Genomic DNA, 20227 nt, shown 5'->3' with positions numbered 1-20227 from the left:
ATTACTATTGTGTTTTAAAGGGGAAAGAAAATAGGGCCACTTTTTATCTTACATTCAATTATCAGTGAATTCTTCACAAAACTCAGAACTCCAATGTTTATGACAGTGTGACCAGTTTGTCTGAAGAGGGCCTCTCACACTGAAGTTTCCACCATTATTTTCAGGAAAATATTCCAAGTAGCACCTACACTTCTATTGCTCTACCTGCTTATATTCTGAGTGCTTAAGGACAAAACTCCTACCCTATCCTCGAATTCTTTCACTACCTTTACCATCCTTTACTTTGTTTCTTCTTCCATGATAGGAAAATGTTTATCTGAGAGAGGTGCACTCAGAAATTATGGTACATCACTTTAATTTCTCCTATAAGTCAAAACATGAAGGATGGAAGGAAGGAAAGTAAGAAGGGAGGGAGGGAAAAGAATCCATTATTTCCGGGGCGCCTGGGTGGCTCAGTCGGTTGAGCGTCCGGCTCTTGATACCAGCTCAGGTCATGATCCCAGAGTTGTGGGATCAACCCCCGCCTCAGGCTCTGGGAGGACAATATGGAGCCTGAATGGGATTCTCTCTCTCCCTACCTCTCTGCCCCTCCACTGTTTGTGCTTTCTCCTAAAAATAAATAAACTTTAGGAAAAAAAAAAAAGAACCCATTATCTCCTATCAAATTTGATAAATATCTATGATGGAAAAAAGATAAGCCTGTTTTTATTTTGAAATTGTTTTAATTTACAAATACAAAACATCTTGGAAGGCAAAAAAAGAAAGAAAAACACAAAACATATAGACAGATTTTTACTCCATGAGCTTCTCAAATCCTCACTTATTCACCAATCCCCAAGATGAAAAACTCTTCTAAAAAGGTATTCAGCCACCACTGTAAAAGAAAGAAAAATGGTCCATTTAAGTGTATAGAACATTTTAATAACAATAATTATTTGAAATGCAATGTGCTACAATTTTATGGAACTAAAACCAGTTATCTGAGAACCCAAAGATAGCACAAAGGAGAAGAAACTGTACTTTAAAATCTTGTAACTAAAAAAGGTCCTTAGAGATGATGTGGCGTTTGAACAGGTTTGTATTAAAAACTCAGAATCCTCTTTTGGGGACAAGTGTTTAACAGTCTAGCATAAAGTCTTTCTGAACAAGATGAAAAATATGAATTACATAACAGGATGGTTAGCTGGTTAGTTTTTCAATTTGATACACAATCAGTTGAAAATAAAGAATGCAAACTAGTTCAACAGTTTCCAACTACTGTATCTTCACACAATCACTAAAAAACAGGGGTTTAATCATAATGAAAACAAAAATCACCTTTTCTACAGAACTTCTAAGTTTCAAAAGCATAAACATTAAAACTGCATGCTAAGATGCACACTTTAGTATTGTTTACTCATTTTTTTGTTTTTTTAAGTAGGCTCCACACTCTATGTGGGGCGTGAACTCATGACCCTGAGATCATGAGTGGCATGCTCTACTGATAAGCCAGTCAGGCGTCCCTAGTATTGTTTAGTAATGTTAAAAAAGGAAAAATAATTGCACTACTCGATGAAAGTAATATGCCTGAAAGAAATACTCTTCAATATTACTTTAATGCCAAGTATTTTTAGTGTTTGTTATTAAACTGTATTGCTGTAACTAAACTATCCATGACTACATAACTCCTTTAAATTATAATACTATGGCTATTACTTGTGACTGCTTTAATTTTATAGAAGAGGACATACATTTATCATAAGGGAAAACAAGTGATAATTTAGCCTAATGAAAGAGAAGCTTGTGGTTGTATTTCACTTGCCATCACCCCAAAATAATTAAAACAGTGACTTATGTTCTTTTCAAGCAGGAAAAAAAGATCTTTGGGTTTTACAGATGTTGAAGAATGTCATGAGAAGAATAAGTTTTGATAGCATTTCTCACAGAATGCTTTATTTGGCCTTCATTTTAATGTAAAAACTCTCTAAAGGTAGATTTCTAACTCCTTCAACTTTGAAACAATTTTGTCACCAGATGACAAGTTTTCTAAGTAACCAGCTGCTGAACCATCTCTGATTGGTAAGATTGATAAAAGATATTGTGTATTTGCCATGGAAAGAATTAAGTGAAAGCGAATTTTTAATACTTGTTTCAAAACCCTGTTAGAACAACCTGACTAAACTCCATCCGAAAAGGGTGCACTAAGGCTGCCCTGTCCTAAACAGAGTGCCCTGTCCTTAGGCTACAACTTAGACAAGGAAATAAAAGTTGTCATAATACAAAACTAGGATAAATAGGGGCGCCTGGGTGGCTCAGTCAGTTGAGCGCCGACTTCGGCTCAGGTCACGATCTCGCGGTCCGTGAGTTTGAGCCCCGCATCGGGCCCCTGTGCTGACAGCTCAGAGCCCGGAGCCTGTTTCAGATTCTGTGTCTCCCTCTCTCTGACCCTCCCCCATTCATGCTCTGTCTCTCTCTGTCTCAAAAATAAATAAACGTTAAAAAAAAAAATTAAAAAAAAAAAAAAAAAACTAGGATAAATAACAATGTTGGACAGATTAAAAATTCAAAAGTCTTCCCTAAGGGCATCCAGGAAAAAGGAATTTAACAAGGAAAATGTTCCATTTTTAGGCTAAAAATAAACCACCCCAACTGTTTAAACCCAGGATAAAGGAAATTTATTGTAGCAGTTAATTGTGAGAAACCTGAGGATTTTAGCAGTCAGCAAGAACATGTAGAGGCATTTGATTCTAAACACTGGATTTTAAGAGAATGGATGAAATGCAAACTGGAGCATAAAGTGAGGAACAGGACTCAAAATAGGGAACGTTCAACAGAGCCAGCATGAGAGAGAGCTCTCAACAATTAGAAATAGAGGCTCCTGAGCCAGTCGGCCTGCGTATGGTACACTGCTCTACCGGTTACCGGCCAAGCAGCCTGAGGAAGTACCTACTCTCCATGCCACAGTCTCTTCATCCATAAAATGAAAAGAACAGTACTAACCTCACAGAAGTGTCATGAGGATTAAAGGAGTTAACTAAAGCAGGAAGAGTCCCTGGCACACAGGAAGTGCCCAGTAAGTGTTAGAGATTGTTCATACCATCATGACCCTTAGAAAAAGATAAACCTTAAGTTGTTGACTTAATTCAACAAACACTTATTCAGTGCTTTTCATGGCTACAAGAGTACAGTGAACTAGGTTCTGCAGTGCGCACACACACCCCATAATATATGTATACGTACTTACATAGATTAACATTACGTGTGTGCATAGATAGATGTAAGTATCTATACCAGGAATGCCTCAGAACTCATAATTGAATGTGAAAGGCCCTATCAATCACTTAAGGCAGCCAGTAACACCTGGCAAGAGAGTTAAAAATATATTAAGGGAAGACTGGAGAAAAAATGTGAGAGGCACTCATATAACAATATACTGAAAGAGAGAAAGTTATATGTTGTCCCAAAGGGTAAAACTAAGAACAATGAGGGGTGTTTACAGAAAACAAATTCCCTATCAACTGAAAAAATTAACTGTATCAATTAAACCTATCTGGAATGGGAAGCAAGAGGCCCTGAGCTGTATGTATGGAAATGAAGTGACTTCCCAGAAACTCCATCCTATCCCTTCTGTTTACTGATGAGCTCAAGTGCAGCCCAGAGACAGAGTCTCAGGTTTCCTAATTCTACTTGACCATTCTCTCCATGATTCCACAATTCCAGAGCTGGTATTGCTCACTAGTAGTAGAATAGAGATTTCTCAGTGATGGAGGAGATGCGAGAGACTTGATCCTTTTCAGGCCTAACTTTCTCTGATCTCACGGTATCTCTTCGTGGCACTTCTGCTTAATAACTATAATGACCTACTTAAGAACCCCATCTCACAATATATTCAGTCACTTATCATTTAGAAGACAACTTCCACCAGCATCTACATCAACAGCATCTAGTACTTAAAAGATGTATAGTTTACAAAACATGTCTAAACCTCCCCATCCCATAAAATAAGCCCAATAGGTATTACTACTTCTAAATGGCGCTGAAGTTCAGAGATTAAATAAATACAAAAGCATCAAAGAGCAAATGAGTACTGCAACTCATACTAAGTCTTTACACCAAACTAAAATGCCTAAAACTGACTACTCTCATTTCTCACTGCCATTAGGTTTCTCCGTAACTTATAATCAATCTGAAAAGAAAAGCATTTAGGAAAGAATAAAGTAATCCCAGTTTGTCAGTGCTTTCTTCTCCTCTCTAAGACACTAAAGGGTTAAGAAACCCTCCATTAGTACCAGTGGCTCATGGCAGTCACAACTTCCATTTCATTGTCTTACCCCAACTGTTTTTTACGGTTTTACATGACTTAAGCCATTAATCTTTACCATAACCCAAATAAAAGCTATTAGCCTTATGGAATAAAATGGGCACAGAGAAGCTGAGTAAAATGCCCAAGGTCAGGACAGCTATTAAGTAACAAAAGAGAGGATCTGAACCTAAGAGATCGAGTCTAGAGTCTGAATTCTATCACTGTAGTGACTTTCACAGGGGGAGCATTTCCTCTGCACTTTAAAAACCAACAACTTAATATACAGCATAAAGAAGACTTAAATTTGAATACTGGTTCTGTCACTTGCTTGGTCACAAACTGTTTTTAACTCACTTTCGTGACCCTTTAAAATTGTATTTATAAAAGAAAATTGTACCTATCTCAGAGTTGCTAATAAAGACTGTATAACATATAAAATCACTCTGAATTATCAGGTACTCAATAAATAGCAGCAGACTCTAGCAGCATTAAAAAGTCAAAGCACATATCTGTGTATTAATAACATCGCAGGCCGTCAACTCAAATGATTTCAGTTTTTATTCTATACTAGATACTGTCCATTTCAAAAAGTTTACTTACACAATGATGTTATTAATAGGGATATGGATCAATTTCACAAAAAAGCCAATGAATCCCATTATAGCAAATCCTATTGCTGTTGCCATGGCAATCTTCTGGAATTCTGGATTTAAAAACACAAAATTTAGATAATTTTTTACATTGACATTGCAAATATAGGAGAAAAAATTAGCAGCAATATAAATAAACTTACTGGTGTACATTTCTCCAGAGTGAACATATCATTTTAAGTTAAACAAAACATGACATTATTAATAAATATTTGCTTGACAAATTTTTAAATTTCTTTTAGGGACACATAGAAATAAAGTGTATGCCCATGCTAGTGATTCCATCAACAAGCAGCAAAATAGTCTAACTTCTTATCAAATGACCAGAATATCAAAAAAAAAAAAAGAAAGAAAAAGAAAAAAGAAACACGGATAACAGAAATATACAGCATCCATCTCAAAATTTGTTACACTGTTAAAAGGATTAATTATAGGGGTGCCTGGGTGGCTCAGTCGATTAAGCCTCCAACTTCAGCTCAGGTCACGATCTCACAGTTCATGGTTTCGAGCCCTGCATCAGGCTCTGTGCTTGACAGCTCAGAGCCTGGAGTCTGCTTCAGATTCTGTGTCTCCCCCTCTCTCTCTGCCCCTCCCCTGCGCATGCGCTCTCTAATTTAAAAAAAAGTATTAATTATGAAAACATAAAACATGATTTTTAATGAACAATAGAGCTGTCGTCTTTGGTATCATAATGAAGCCAGGAATAAGGCTTGAGAAATCAAGCTGGGCTGGGCATAATCTGAAAACAGGTTTCAGACCATGGTAATGTTCCATTTAATGTTATTTCCTCAGGGAAGCCCCCGTGCCCTCCTGACTTGGTTAGTCCTACTATTATGTGCTGTCCATACTTCTATTTGTCTTTCACGGTAATTACCGCAGAAGTAATTAGAGTTATAATTGCCATTACTGGTTCATGACTATATTCCCTGAAAGATTCTACACTACACAAGAACATGGACAGGTCTCTATTACATATGTGTATATATTTATTACACTACATATATATTATATTCTGTTATATTCCCAGGTGCTAACTCGGGAAACACTCAAATGAATAAAGGTACACCATTTCTGGTGCACCTTTTTACAGATGAATCATGATAAACGAAGTTTAACTTAGCAGATCGATAACAACTATACTGTTGATTTCATGTTAAGGTTTTGTTTTGGGGGGAGGAAATGGGGGCAGCAACAGAGAAGGGAGGACTCCAAAAGATCTTTCGGAGTGGAAATGTGGAAGACACTGACACCTAAAACTCTAAAGTCATTAAATACCACTAAGGCAAACCTAACATGAAACACAAGGCTGTGATAAATTATCTTTCACCATTTGAAAATACATAAAACGGAAAAATCTGTAAAGTGTAAAAAAGTGTACAAAATTTAGAAAATGGCAGTATTAAAATACATAAAGCAAAATGAATCGCTAAAAATGTTGACAAAATAATGCCAACGGCTATTAAGCAGAAAGATACCAATCAAAGAAAAGATTTAGCAAATGTAAAGATTTAATCTTTTTTCCCATTTTAAAGCTATTACCTTTTCTATCAGGTTTAGTGCACCTTTTGACCAGCCGAATTGAGTCCTTCACAAACTGCCGACTCGGCTCAACGAACTGCATTACCTGATCCATGATGCCTATTTAAAAAAAACAAAAAAGTAAGATGCTCACTGGTATTGGTTATCATCAAATCAGCACTTCATCAGTTATATCAAAATATAAAGGAAACTAGTCATGAATTCATGTCTGATACGAGTCAATTCCATCTCATAAAACAAAACAAAACAATACAGACTCCAAGACAAAACGGACATTATTTTTTCGTTAACTCCGGCATCAGATCAAAGGCTATAAAACAAGCACAGGTCTCACCTCCAGGATTATCACTGACACAGGACACATGCTCCTAACATGACAAGTTAAGCACTTAACACATCCATTCCTTTCCCACTGTGCAGTCTTCTCATTGCTCCTGCTACAGAACCAACAATTTGGGGATCCAACAAGTATTTTCCATATTTTATTTTAAACTCTCAGAAACCAGTGTCAAGTGTAGTGAAGGCCAACTGTGACGCTGCAAGAATCTAGCCTAGGGGCAACGTGGACTTCAATCTGATTGTTGTAAACCACAGTCACATAACACTTTCAGAAGAGTATTTTTGTGTGGAACAGATCTATCAAATCTTCAAAACCACAAAGATTGACTAAACCAAGATCCAGACTCTCAGAAGCTATTACCTGAACTCCAGACCTTTAGGTAGGACACACCTTTTAAGAAAACAGCGCTATATACTTCATCAGCTAGATTCTTCTGAGGAATCTACTGCCCAATAGAAATGTCACCCAATCTTAGCTTTGAGAGCTTTGAGAGCTTACTACTTGCATTTTACCCTACCTCCAGCCCTTTGAACAGTGGTCAGGCACATAATAAATTTTTGTTACATCAAGGAATGAGTACCATTGGAAGAGCAGGTGGTGGTTCAAATTCCTGTCTAGGAAATATAACCTTCCTAAGCTCCAGTTTCCTCACCCGGCGCGGGCAGCTGGAATAAAATTCTATAAACATTCTAGGCCAAGTACATTGGGTGCCTCCAAAAACACAGCAATGCCTGTTTCCTTAGTACTTCACTTAACTTTGTTCTTCAAATCCAGCGGGCTTAAACTTTATAGATGTCGTGATGAAAGCTAAAAACTTTTCTCCATGAAAAAAAAAAAGGCACAATGCGTAAAACACTGTTCACTTTCAGGGGAAAGGATCCGGTCACTTGCTATATCTCTCGATCTAGAATCTAGACCAACCCTCTCACTTTATCCTATAGACGTGGTGGCAGGGCCAGGGCTAAATAGAACTCTTCCAAGGCAGGACACTACACACAAACTCCCAAAGCCTAAGGGAACTCCAGCGGCAGGCCATCATCTCTGACCAGAGCACAGAAGACACCAGCAGCCCCCTAACAGAGTAAAACCTGCACACCGAGGTGGCCCAGGACGAGCAGCTAGAAAACCGAAGCCTGGGCCAGGACTTTAGGCGCTGAAGGAGCAAGGGCTTCCAAAGCCACACTCCTTCGGGACCTCAGGAGGCCACGGCCCTGGGCCTTTACTTCCACAGCAGGCCGTGCGAGGAGGTTCGTGGGCAGCCGGGGGCGCCAGACCCCCCAGAACGGAGAGCCTCCCGGAGAGCCTCCCGGAGAGGGCCGACGGCTCGCCCACGCCCGTCGCCTCCGCTAGTCACAAAGGATTCATCCCCAAGCCCACCAAGAGATAGATGCTCACCTGCCCGGCAAACTCTCAGACGCCAGCGACACGTAGCACAAAAGCGGACTGACCAAGGACGGCCGGAACCGGAAACCGAGTCTCTGGCCTATGGCCCGCCCACTCCCCCGTTCATTGGTCCTTTACGCAGAAACATCAGTGCGCAAGCGCAGCTCTCCGGGCAGTTTGGACACGCATCCCGGAAGAAGTGCGCTGCGGGGTAGCTGACGTGAGCGGTTTGGGAGTTTGGCTTTCTTTTCTGCAGTTTGAGTGTGGCGTCTGCCGGGTTCTTCCCTGGCTAACTCCCCTGTTCCCCCAGCAGGCCGATCTCACCCTATTCGCGTTCACAGCAAGAGGCCCCTTCGGCCTTGCGCGGTACCTGTTCTATTACACACGAACTGGGTAAATCTCTGCTAAATGGATTCCATTTGAGGGGATGATTTCTGATAGAAGTTTCTGTTTTATGCAGTTCATCTTGGTCGTGTATCTCCTGACTGTCCATACTTTCTGGATGCATTTAATTTTATTGGGCAAAATGAAGCTTATAAACTAAACAATCATATGACCGACCTAGCTCGAAATGGTCTCCAACCCCCAAAGCTGGCTTTCCTCTGATTATCAGTCTTGGGACTATATCTAGAATTGAATCCATCATTAGGTGTACTCTAGGTTTGATTTGGTTTGGAGAAGTGGTTATAATGTATGTATGGTATCTGACTAGGCTTTTCTGAAAATACTATGAACTCAGATATTTGGTGGTAACAGATGAGCTTGTCAACTTGTGATTTTGTATTTAGAATGAATCATTATTTGGACAGTTATTTGAGCACCTATAAACAGTTATTGAGTACTGTGTAATTACTGTGGTCTAGTTAAGGGAATTTACAGTGCAAGGAGAAAGACAAGGTATAAGTTAGTATAAATGCTATAGAACAAATAAAGACGGGGCGATGTTGTGAAGAGAAAAACAGAGAGAAAAGATGGTAGGATAAAGACAGAATCATCTAAGGAGATGATACGTGGGCTGAAATCTTAAGGATGAAGAATTATTCAGACACACCCAGGTCTGTTCAGAATTTAAAAATGACTGTTAGGCTAAGGCAAAGTATCCATATGAACTTTGTCACATGTATGAACCACCTGTAATGCAGTGTATGGAGAAGGTTTTAAATACTTAGGCTTATGACCTGTAACCCATTGAATCAGTATCTGGAAGTTTAGGGATTAAAAATCTGTATTTAAGGGGCATTGGGTGACGCGGTTGGTTAAGTGTCCGACTTCCACTCAGGTCATGATCTCAAGGTTCGTGAGTTTGAGCCACCCCTCAGGCTCTGTGCTGACAGCTCAGAGCCTGGAGCCTTCTTCGGATTCTGTGTCTCCCTCTTTCTCTGCCCTGCCCCCACTCATGCTCTTTCTCAAAAATAAATAAACATTAAAAAAATTTTTTAATCTATATTTAAAAGAAAAATTATTAGGAGATTTTAGGTACTGAAGTTTCTAGCACTGATAATTTTAGCACCCCTCTGAATTCAATATTCTGTCAGCTGCTCCTGAGTTATATTTATTTCTCAGGCACCAAGGTACCCTTACCCTGCTCCACTGTTAGGATAAGAGAGCTAAGAGGTGGCACAGACCTTGGGGCTCTGAAAACTGTCTTACTCTGCTTCACTTCCAACACATCCTGTAGTCAAATGTCCTATGAAACAAGTATCAACAGACTGCAGTATTTTGCTTTGACATGGGACAAAAATCATAATCATGTATCATCATATTTGGAAAACCTAGGATCTTACCTAGAAGGAAAGTGCTGCCCATCACCCGAACAAATGTATATAACAGACCACTGAGCATTATGGACCACCACATTGAACCATTCGGTTTTTGATATCTACGTGAGTATTATATTTGTATAGCCACACATAAGCAATTAGAGTTTCTCCTTGAATCCAGAACTTATGGACATAGATTTTGGAAGTGCCAAATGTCATACAGTGACAATAGAGCCATGGAAAGTGGTGAACAGAACTCTACTATTGCAATATTCTTACATTTCTCATGAAGTGGTATAGTACTGTGTTAAGAATGAAACCACTAGGGGCGCCTGGGTGGCTCAGTCCATTAAAATGCCAGCTCTTGATTTTGGCTCAAGTCTTAATCTCACAGTTGTCAGATCCATCCCAGAGTCACACCCTGCCTCCACTGCACTGGGCAGAGCCTGCCTAAGAATCTCTCCCTCTCTCTCTCTTCCCCTTCCCTGCCCTCTCTCTCTCTCTCTCAAAAAAAAAAAAAAAAAAAAAAAAACACAAACAAAACAAAAAACAAACAAAAAACTGCAACCACTTTAAATAACTGTAAAGTGAGAAAATTAGAGAAAGACAAATATCATGTGACTTGACTCATGTGGAATTTAAGATACAAAACAGATGAACATAAGGGAAGGAAGCAAAAATAATATAAAAACAGGAAGGGGACAAAACGTAAGAGACTTAAGTATAGAGAATAAACAGGATTGCTGGAGGGGTTATGGGTGGGAGCATGGGCTAAATGGGTCAAGGGCATTAAGGAAGACGCTTGCTGGCATAAGCATTGGAGGTTATACATAGGGGATGAATCACTGGAATCTACTCTTGAAATCATTATTGCACTATCTGCTAACTAACTTGGATGTAAATTTAAAAAATTAAAAGAACACAATTTGCCCAAAAGGAGGCAGGAAAAGGTGAACAGGGAACAACAAAAAAGCAAAACAGTCAAAAAAAACAACAAAACAGAAGAACTAAATATAAGCACATTTATAATTGTATTACATCTAAATGTAATTTCTAGGTTTAAAAATTCCCCTTAAAAAAAAAAAGTCAAAGTGGGTTTAAAACCCAAAGATTTGGCTATTATGCTGATTGCATGGATGCACTTTAAAGGCATAAGTTGCGAGTAAATAGATAGAAGTTGAAAACAATAAAACAATATCGGAATTTGTTACTGGGGCTTATTGAGAGGAGATAATATTAGATAATGTAGATTTTAACAACAGGAATTACTGGAGATAAAAAGTAACATTTTGTAATGATTAAAGGTCATTTCATCAGGAAGTTATATTCGTCATAAATTTGTGTGCCCTTAATAACTGAGCTTCAAATGTCATGAAACAAAAAGTAACAAAAAGACAAATCTACAAACAAGTAAGAGATTTTCACAGTCTTCTTTCAGCACTTCATGAAATTAGGCAAAAAAGAACAATCAGTGAAGAAATTGAAGATCTGACATTATCAACCACCATGACCTAACTATGAATGGAGCAGTACCCCCCCCCAAAGCTGCAGGTACATTCTCCCCAAGTGCACACGGTACTTCCAGATAGAACATATGGGACTGTAAAAGAAGTCTTAAATATAAAAAATATTCGAATCATACATGGGTTTTCTCTGACCACTGTGGAATTAAGTCTGTAACAACCAGATAGCCAGATAAGTCCAAGTACTGAGAAATAGCGTTCTTCTAAATAAATCATGGGTCAAAGAAGAAATCACCAGGGAAATTTGAACATAGCTTGAACTGAATGTTAATGAGAATGTGGTATATGAAATCTCAAGATGCTACTACACACCCACAAGAATGGTTAAAAAGGTTGATAACATCAAATCTGGGCATAAACAAATCAATCAGAATTCTTTGTTGGTAGGAGCGTAAAATGATACAATCTTTTCGGAAAACTTTTGGCAGTTTGTTATATAACTAAGCATATACCACCCTCTTATTTCATAATTCCAATTTTAGGTATTTACTGAAGGTATATGAAAATATATTCACCTAAAGACTTGTATAAGAATATAGCAGGTTTATTTGTAATCCGAAGAACTAAAGTGATTCATGGGTCTATCAAAAGGAGAATAGATAGGATATATGGAAGTGTTGAATTACTATATTGTACACCTGAAACTAATATAACACTATGTTAACTAACTGGAATTAAAATAGAAACTTAAAAAGGGGGAGGAGTGGATAAACAAAATGGTGTAATTCCACAATTAAATACTACTACACAATTGAGAGAAAAAAAAATATATGCAATAATATTGATGCATATTATGAACATTATGGTGAGTGAAAGAAATCTGTGAGAAAGAGTACGTATTTTGCAATTCTATTGTTAAGTTCTAGGGGGTAGAATTAGTGTATGGTGAAAACTGGGAGAAGGATGAGGAAACTCAGGTGAGAGTATGAAACTTGACCAAGGGTTAGAGTTACACGGGTGTGTTAGTTCAGACTGCATAACAAAATACCACAGACTGGATGGCTTAAACAATACACATCATTTTTCACAGTTCTAGAGGATAGAAACCCCAGATCAGGGCACCAGCACAGTCAGGCTCTTGGTAGAGGGCCTCTTCCTTGTTTGCAGAGGGCTGTCTTTTTCTATCCTCATTTGGCCGGAAGAGTGCTAGTCCTTCCCCTTATATGAATACTAATTCCATCATTAGGCTCCACCCTCATTACCTTATTACCTCCCAAAGGCCCCACCTCCATCATAGTAGTATGTTTGGGGGTAACACAAACGTTCAGGCCAAGGTAACAGGTGTATGCACTTCTCACAGTTCATCAAATAGCACTCTTAAGATCTGTGCATTCTACTTTATATAAAATTTGCCTCAAAAAAATAAGGCCCTATAAACAAATATTAAACCCTAGTTAAATGATATAACCACTGACAGGAGTGAAGTATACAATTATCTGCAACTTACTTAGGTAAATGGTGCACTTACAGTTTGATGGAATAATGGATAGGTAGGGTATAAAGCAAATACAGTAACGTGTTAATTGTGGACTCTTAGTTGTAGTTGTGTGGGTATTCACTGAACAATTTTTACACAGGAAATATTTTGTAACATGGGGGAAAGTATACACAGATCACTAAAGTTTTTAAATTTTTGTTCTGACAAATAATGATAAATATAAATTGAATGTATATGTGGTAGAAATTTTAAATTGTCCTTTAATTTAAAGATACCAGTGAAATATTAATGGTGTTATTTGAGATAAGCTGAATTAATGCTCCATTTAGATTCCTGACTCTGCCTAAAGCAAGAAAAAGTTAAAAACCCTATAGAAAGGATTTTTTAAAACACCAAACTTAAGTAATAAAGCCTCTGGTTAGGTTAATGAATATTTTTTACCCAGCGTTTTAGTCTTTTGTTCCTTAAAGTAGGAAAATATAACCTTTAATTGAAAATGGGATGTATGATATTTTTTTTACACGTATTTTACTCCCAAGCAAGATCTCTTTATTTGAAGGAGAGTTTAAAAAAAAAAATTTTTTTTAACGTTTATTTATCATTGAGAGACAGAGAGAGACAGAGCATGAGCATGGGAGGGGCAGAGAGAGGGGGAGACACAGAATCTGAAAGAGGCTCCAGGCTCTGAGCTGTCAGCACAGAGCCTGACTTGGTGGCTCGAACTAACAAACCCAGAAGGATCATGACCTGAACCAAAGTCAGACACTTAACCAACTGAGCCACCCAAGTGCCCCTGTAGGAGAGTTTAAAATTACATCTCTACATCTTCCTTTTATAGACTTTCAAAATGGGTGTTGAAAACATATCACTAGAGTTCTCCTTGCAGTAATTTAAGAAGTTTTATTTTTTGTTACAAAATAATATTGTGTTATGTGATGTGATATATAAATTATCTCTATGTCTATGTTTAGGAAAAAGCTAATATAGATTTGCTAATGTTCAAATTGTATTACCGTTGGCGGTTCTTACTAGTTTAAATAATCAAACTTTTAAGTTTTGTTTTTTTAAGGTACTAAGATATTTCACAAAGGGATAGTAAAATTCTACTGTATCCTGGGTTTTAGGGACCTTGCCACCTACCAGCAATTCTCTGGGAGGCTGTGCTTCACTTTACAAGTAACGGGAAGAAACCCCTGCTGGTTTGGCCCCGCCCACAGAAACAAGTGTAGTCAGAGCTCACCATCTAGTGCTGGTGTCACAGCAGCCATCCTTGACTTGTGGCGGCTCTGGCGTTCTCTTCCTTGTCCCCTTGCTTCAACTAGGCTTATGTATTTTTGTTCCCTTACCTGTAATTCCTCTGTAACATCCTGCCCCACCTTATTCTCCCAACTCTCCATTTCCTTTTACTAGACTTCCTTCAAATCCCTCTTTGTGGGAATTTATGTTTTATTTCTTCTCTGAGACAAATAGTTTTATACAGTCAGCACCACACAACTAAAATGGCTGGAAGATCGGGAGCAGGATCTGTGAAGAACTAAGGACCCCATAGCACCCATCTTTTTGTTGTGTTTTAGCTTGTCTAAGTATCAGAAACTGGGAAGAACTGCATTTTTTTAAAAGAAGCTGATGGTCAGAAAGTATAATAGATGTACCCTTGGGAGTGATACAGAATCATGAAAGTGTGAGTAGAGCTCCAGAAAAAAATTAAAGATTGGACGTAGAAACAAAGAGTCGTTGGGGCAAAAATATTTTGGAGATAAATATGATCAGGTCAAATATGGTTGGTTTTGTTTTTGTTTTTTTCTTGAGAGAGAGAGAGAGCACAAGTAGGATAGAGGCAGAGGGAGAGGGAGAGAGAATCTTAAGCTCCATGCTCAGCCCAATGCAGGTTTCAGTCCTACAACCCTGGGATCATAACCTGAGCCGAACTCATGAGTCGGACGCTCAACCAACTGAGTCACCCAGCACTCCTAGGCCAAATACACTTTTTTAAGTACTTTAAAGAAATTATTCTGTTTTATTTCTCCATAAACACAAGAACTAGAATAGGGCAATGAAAATGACTTGAGAGATTTAGATGGCACATACTTAATTTTACCAGCGACCCTACACTGTCACTTCTAATAGACAATTCTTGTTAGTTCTCTGCAGCATTTGATGGCATCAAATACTTGCTCTTGAAACTCTCTGCTACCTTTACTTTTAAAAACAAAAACAAAAAAATAAAAAATAAAAAAAATAAAAAACAAAAACAACAAAAAAGCACTTTTCTGACCATTTCTGAGTCTCCTTATGAGACTTTGTTTCCTGCACTGGTCCTGTATGTTCAGGGTAAGCTAACTGTTCTAACACACAACCCAACATCTGCTCTAACACCCTGTTTATTTCTTGCCCAGAACCAGTCTAAAGTGGACTCGAGGTAGGGGTGGGGTCTGTTTTACATAGTCATTTAGCATCTCAGGCTCCTTCCATTGTACAGTTCTGCCAATTTCTAGGGCCTTGGAGTCTTCTGGTGCCTCCTCTGCATCCAGCCAGAAGATGAAGGAAAGAAAGAATGTAGAGGATTGTGTGAGACTTTAGAGTCCTGAAAACAGCATTCATCACTTTCCCCTAACTCCCTTTGACCACAACTCACCTGTAAGGTGTCACTGAACTGTAGAAGTCATAGGAAGCGTAGTTTCATTGTGTGCCAGAGGGCGAAGGAGACATCAATACAACCGAACAATTAGCCGGTCTTTACCATTTTCTTAGATATTTGTGTTCCTAAGTGTTCCATTCTCAAACTATTCTTACATTTTAGACTCTTCAGTTGATTCTTGAGGTTTTGACTACTATGAGTAGATTATTGACAAGTTTATATTTCTGACAAGGTCTTGTTAAATGAAAAAAAAAGAAAATGTCTACAGTATGTTACAACTTATCTAAGAAATTTTAATAGTATTGCACACACACACACACACACACATATACATTAATGAAAGGATGAACTTTTAAGATTATATGACTACCTATAATGTGGAGAGAATACGGATAGAAGTGAAAACTTTGTATATACCTCATTGAGTAGGTTTAATTTTGGAGCTGTGAATATTTTATTTGATTACTTTTAAACTCTTAATCTTTTAAGAGCAAACTTTTGCAATACAGAGTAACTGTTCTAAATGAGTTTAGAACAGCAATCTGTGTGGTATAAGGATAAAATGAAAAGCATAAGAATTTAAGGAATTTTTAGTAATATTTTTGGTAGGACTGTTGGTATTGTTTTTGAGACTGTTATGTGTGATTATGGCATAAAGTAAGTATGTTGGCATCATTGAACACTAGAATTTTCAGAGTTGCTGAAAGGATAAACTGGTATTGTTAAATTACAACCCTGTCATCTTTAGTTTGAATTGGGAATGCCATGAATTTATGGAGTATTTTATCTGAAAGCAAATAAATAAAATTTCCTGGTTCTGATCTCTAGAAAGGCCTAGAAACAATGTTCAACAGAGTGGCAATGAGTTCATAGCCCCCAGATTATGGTCTCTCTATCCTATTTTCTTTTTTTTTTTTTTCCTTTTTAAAGTTTGTTTATTTACTTTGAGAGAGTAGAAGGGTGCCTGGGTGGCTCAGTTGGTTAAGCACCAGACTCTTGATCTCAGCTCAGGTCATGATCTACAGTTCGTGAGTTCGAGCCCCACATTGGGCTCTGCACTGACACTTGGAGCCTGCTTGGGATTCTCTCTCTCACTCTCCCTCTCCCCTATCCCACTCGCATTCTCTCTCTCTCAAATAAATAAATAAGCTTAAAAAAAGAAAACATTGTGAAAAACATCAAGGTTGGAGTTATTGTAAGATATATATTCTTAAAACGTTTTAATTTTAGGCTGTAAAATTGGTGCCTTGCTGTGATGAGAAAATTAACACCCCTCTTCCTTACTCCCCTCCCAATTTCTGTTAGTGTTTTGGAATATTCCCTAAATGAGGGATGATTCTTTTGGTGAGGCAAAGTGTAATTCTTTCAAAACAATAAAGTGAAAAATTCTAAGACCCCCCACACTCCTTACACCATCATATCCTAGCTAATGGCATAAAACAAGAAAAGAGTGGGAGGAAGGCATATAGATTTAGGAAAGAGAAAGAGAATTGTCTTTCTTCACAGGTGACATGATTGACTCTGGAAAACCCCAAAGAATTAAAAAAAAAAAAAAGAGTCTGGAACTAAGAAGCAGTTATAGCAAGATTACAGGATACAAAGTTAACTTATGAAAGTCTATTACTTTGCTAGATACCAGCAATGAAAAATTGGAAATAAAAAAATACATCATTTTTATTAGCACCAAAAAGAGAGGGAGGAAAGAAGGGTGGCAAATTGACTGAGGTATAAATTTAAAATATGTAGAAGATCTATATTAGGTAAGCTATAAAATTAATGAAAGAAATCGGAGAAGATTTAAGTAAATGGAGAGAGATTCTGTGTTCATGGATACGAAGAATCAATATTTCAAGATGTCAGTTCTTCCCAACTTGGGAGTCAACACAATTCCCGTTAAAATCCCAGCAAATTATTTTGTATGTCAACAAACTGATTCTGAAGCTTATGGAAAAACAAAAGAGTAGACAACACAATATTGAAGGAAGATGGAAAATTGGCAGTACTAGGCTTTAAGACTTACTGTAAATCTAAAGTAATTAAGATAGTGTGGTATTGGTGAAAGAGTAAACAAATACAGCAAAACCTTGGGTTGTAACTTGTTTTGTGAGTGTTCCGCAAGACAAGCAAACATTTCTAATAAACTTTAATGTGATAAATGGGCGATGTCTTGCAACATGAGTAGTACATGGCACCGAATGTCACATGATCGCAACTGAGTCAATGATTTTCTCTGTCTCTTCCTCTCTCTCTGTGGGATTGTGGGTGATCATCTCCCATGCTTGGATGCTCAGTCTCAGGCCGCGGTGTTTGGCAGAAATCAGTGATATTTTTCAGAATGTTGGAAAGTGCCCACAACTGTCACTAGGGTATTTTTTTGTCCTTTCAAAGCACCTATGGATACTCCTTTGCCTTTCCTTACAAGAGTGAGCTTAGGAATGCTTTACTTCATTCTAGGTCAGGCTGCCTGCAGATATAGACCCTTTCCTCTGCTGCCGTATTTCCAGTTACATTAAATACAGTCTATGATAAGAGTTTATTAATTCTGTAATCTAAAAAAGATTCCATTGAGCCTATAGATAGCAGTGATTCTGTTAGTGATAGTGAAAAATTATCCTACACAATAACCCTCCCTTCTTTTGTCTCCCTCACACCAGCCATGAAGGTTTTCAAAGGTAAGTGCAGGTTAATTTATTTTTCTTTATATTTTATATTTTCTTTATTATTTTGTATTATATTACAGTTTTGTAATCATTTTTATGAATATATTTGGGCTGTAGAACGAACCATCTGAGTTTCCATTATTTCTTATGGGGAAATTCACTTTTATATACAAGTGAAAACAAAGAAAACAAAGGTTTTGCTAGATCAATTGAACAGAACAGAGAACGCAGAGATAGACCCACACAAATACAGTCAACTGAAATTTGCCAAAGGAGCAAAGGCAATTCAGTGGAGCACAGCTAGTCTTCTCAACAGATGTACCAGAAAAACTGGAAATCCGCATGCAAAAAATGAATGTAGACACAGACCTTACATCATTCACAAAAATTAATTCAAAATGGACCATAGACCGAAGTGTAAAATGCAAAACTATAAAAATCTAGAAGATAGAATAAGAGAAAACCCAGGTGACTTTGGGTTTGGTATTGAGTTTTTAGATACAACACCAAAAGCATGACCCATGAAACAAAAATTTAATAAGTGTGATTTCATTAAGGTCAAAACTTCTGCTCTACAAACGACACTGTTAAGAGAATGAAAAGACAAGCCACAGACTGGGAGAACATATTTGCAAAATATATCTGATAAAGGACTGTTACTTAAAATATACAAAGAACTTTGAAAACTCAGCAATTAAAAAAAAAAAAATGGGCGAATTTGCAACAACATAGATGAAGCCGGAATGTATTCTACTAAATGAAATAAGTAAGTCAGAGAAAGACAAATACCAAATGATTTCACTCATGTGGAATTTAAGAAACAAAACAGATGAACATATGAAAGGAAACCACAAGAGACTCTTTAATGATAGAGAACACATTGAGGGTTGATGGAGGCAGGTGGGTAGGGGATGGGCTTGATGGGTGATAGGCATTAAATCGGGCACTTGTGGGGCACCTGGGTGGCTTAGTCAGTTAAAAGTCCAACTTCAGCTCAGGTCATGATCTCACAGTTCATGAGTTCGAGCCCCACATTGGACTCTCTGCTGTCAGTGCAGAGCCTGCCTTGGATCCTCTGTCTCCCTCTCTCTGTGCCCCTCCCTGACTCATGCTTTCTCTTTTTCTCTCTCAAAAATAAATAAACATTAATAAGAAGAGAGCACTTGTGATAAGCACTGGGTGTTGTATGTAAATGATGAATCACTGAATTCTCCTAAAACCAGTATTGCACTGTATGTTAACTAAATTTTTTAAGTTTATTTATTTTGAGAGAGAGAGTGCATGTGCAGGCACAAGTGGGGGAGGGGCATAGAGAGAGGGAGAGGGAGAATCCCAAGCAGGTTCCATGCCATTAGCATGGATCCCAACTCAGGGTTCCATCTCATGAACCTTGAGATCATGACCTGAGCCAAAATCAAGACTTGGGTGCTTAACCGATTGAGCCACCCAACTAACTAAAGTTGAGGTGCCCCAACTAACTAAAATTTAAATAAAAATTGTTATTTTTTTATTTTTATTCAAGTTGACATAACAAAAAATAGGCAAGCGATATGAACAGATGCCTCAGTAAAGAAGATATATAGATGGCAAATAAGCATATGGAAAGGTGCTCAATATCACGGCATTGGGGAGTTGCAAATTAAAACAATGAGATACTACTACTACCTGTAATGATAACAGGTAGTGCAGCAACAGACTTTCATTCATTTCTAGCAGGAATGCAAAATGGTACGATCACTTTGGAAGACAGCAGGGCAGTTACTTATGAAGCTAAACATAATCTTGCAATACCATTCAGCAATCACGCTGTAGTTTTCTGTACTTTCTATTCAGTTTTTCCATAAACTTAAAACTACTCAAAATTTGTCAATTAATAAAAATTAAAAATGAATTACAGGATTCCAGGAGATGGATGGAGAACGTGGATGGCTCAGTTGTTTAAGCGTCTGACTCTTGGTTTCAGCTCAGGTCATGATCTCATGGCTGTGTGGGTTCAAGCCCCACATCGGGCTCT

The 20227-nt window shown here is 37.9% G+C and overlaps 1 protein-coding gene across 1 annotated transcript; it reads right to left on the bottom strand.

The window, feature by feature from the left end:
- Positions 1 to 702: 702 nt before the first annotated feature.
- Positions 703 to 8335, bottom strand: SEC61G (SEC61 translocon subunit gamma). Its single transcript, XM_015074451.3, has 4 exons — positions 8207 to 8335; positions 6472 to 6570; positions 4883 to 4985; positions 703 to 874 (listed from the first exon to the last, which is right to left on the bottom strand). The coding sequence occupies exons 2-4, from the start codon at positions 6563 to 6565 to the stop codon at positions 865 to 867; spliced, it is 207 nt and encodes a 68-aa protein (XP_014929937.1). The 5' UTR covers positions 6566 to 6570; positions 8207 to 8335; the 3' UTR covers positions 703 to 864.
- Positions 8336 to 20227: the final 11892 nt, after the last annotated feature.

Source organism: Acinonyx jubatus, chromosome A2 (assembly GCF_027475565.1).
Source record: "Acinonyx jubatus isolate Ajub_Pintada_27869175 chromosome A2, VMU_Ajub_asm_v1.0, whole genome shotgun sequence".
Classification (NCBI taxonomy): domain Eukaryota; kingdom Metazoa; phylum Chordata; class Mammalia; order Carnivora; family Felidae; genus Acinonyx; species Acinonyx jubatus.
The sequence above is the reverse complement of the archived record's forward strand: the minus strand, read 5'-3'. Positions and strand labels throughout refer to the sequence as shown.